General features: G+C 66.5%; 1 protein-coding gene across 4 annotated transcripts in view; it reads right to left on the minus strand.

The window, feature by feature from the left end:
- Positions 1-626, minus strand: part of MED12L (mediator complex subunit 12-like) — a 397,491-nt gene that overhangs the window by 365,555 nt on the left and 31,310 nt on the right. For all 4 annotated transcript variants that reach the window (XM_005863465.2, XM_014537429.1, XM_014537427.1 and 1 more), the window contains one exon: positions 47-284. In XM_005863465.2, coding sequence (XP_005863527.1) covers positions 47-145 — 99 coding nt within the window. In that variant the 5' untranslated portion in view covers positions 146-284. The remainder of the gene's footprint in view (positions 1-46; positions 285-626) is intronic.

Consider the following 626-nt stretch of genomic DNA (forward strand, 5'->3'; position numbering starts at 1 on the left):
TGCGGACAGCGGCCCCAGTTGCCCGGGAGGCCGCCGGCGCCCTTACCTCCTTCTGCTTGGGGTCCTGCGGGTAGACGTCCGGCGGCCCGAGCCGGGGGCGTTTCAGCGGTCTCTGCTCATAGCTGAGAAGCCCGAAGGCGGCCATGATCTCTCATGTTAACCGGCAAAATGAATGAGAGTTGGAGCTGGAGCTGGAGCAGCCGCCTCTGAGCACCAGGGAGCAGCACTTTGCAGACAGACTCCCTCTCTCCCCCTTCTCACTCGCTTGCTCGCTCGCTGTGGCGCTGCAGGAAGGAATAAAGCAGGTTGGATGCTGCCTCTGCCAGGCACGCAGACACGCACTGATGGGGGCAGCCTCCGGCTGCGCTGGAGCCCCAGGACGCACCGCTTTTGTGCCGGCGGAGGGGCTGCCTCCGGACGCCTCCCTACACACCCGGTCCCCAGGGGGAGGAGCAGCTGATGGGAACCTGCGACTTTTTTCCCCAAAGGACCCAAACCCACCCCAGTCGGACGCAGGGCAGGGCGTGGGGGAGGGGCCCCGGGAGGAAAAAAAAACTTTTCTCGGCGCCCTGGCGGGTGGCCCAAGTGTTTGCCCCAGGCAAGGGTGGCCCTCCGGCCCGGGGCGG

This window comes from Myotis brandtii, unplaced genomic scaffold, assembly GCF_000412655.1.
Source record: "Myotis brandtii unplaced genomic scaffold, ASM41265v1 scaffold179, whole genome shotgun sequence".
Lineage (NCBI taxonomy): Eukaryota > Metazoa > Chordata > Mammalia > Chiroptera > Vespertilionidae > Myotis > Myotis brandtii.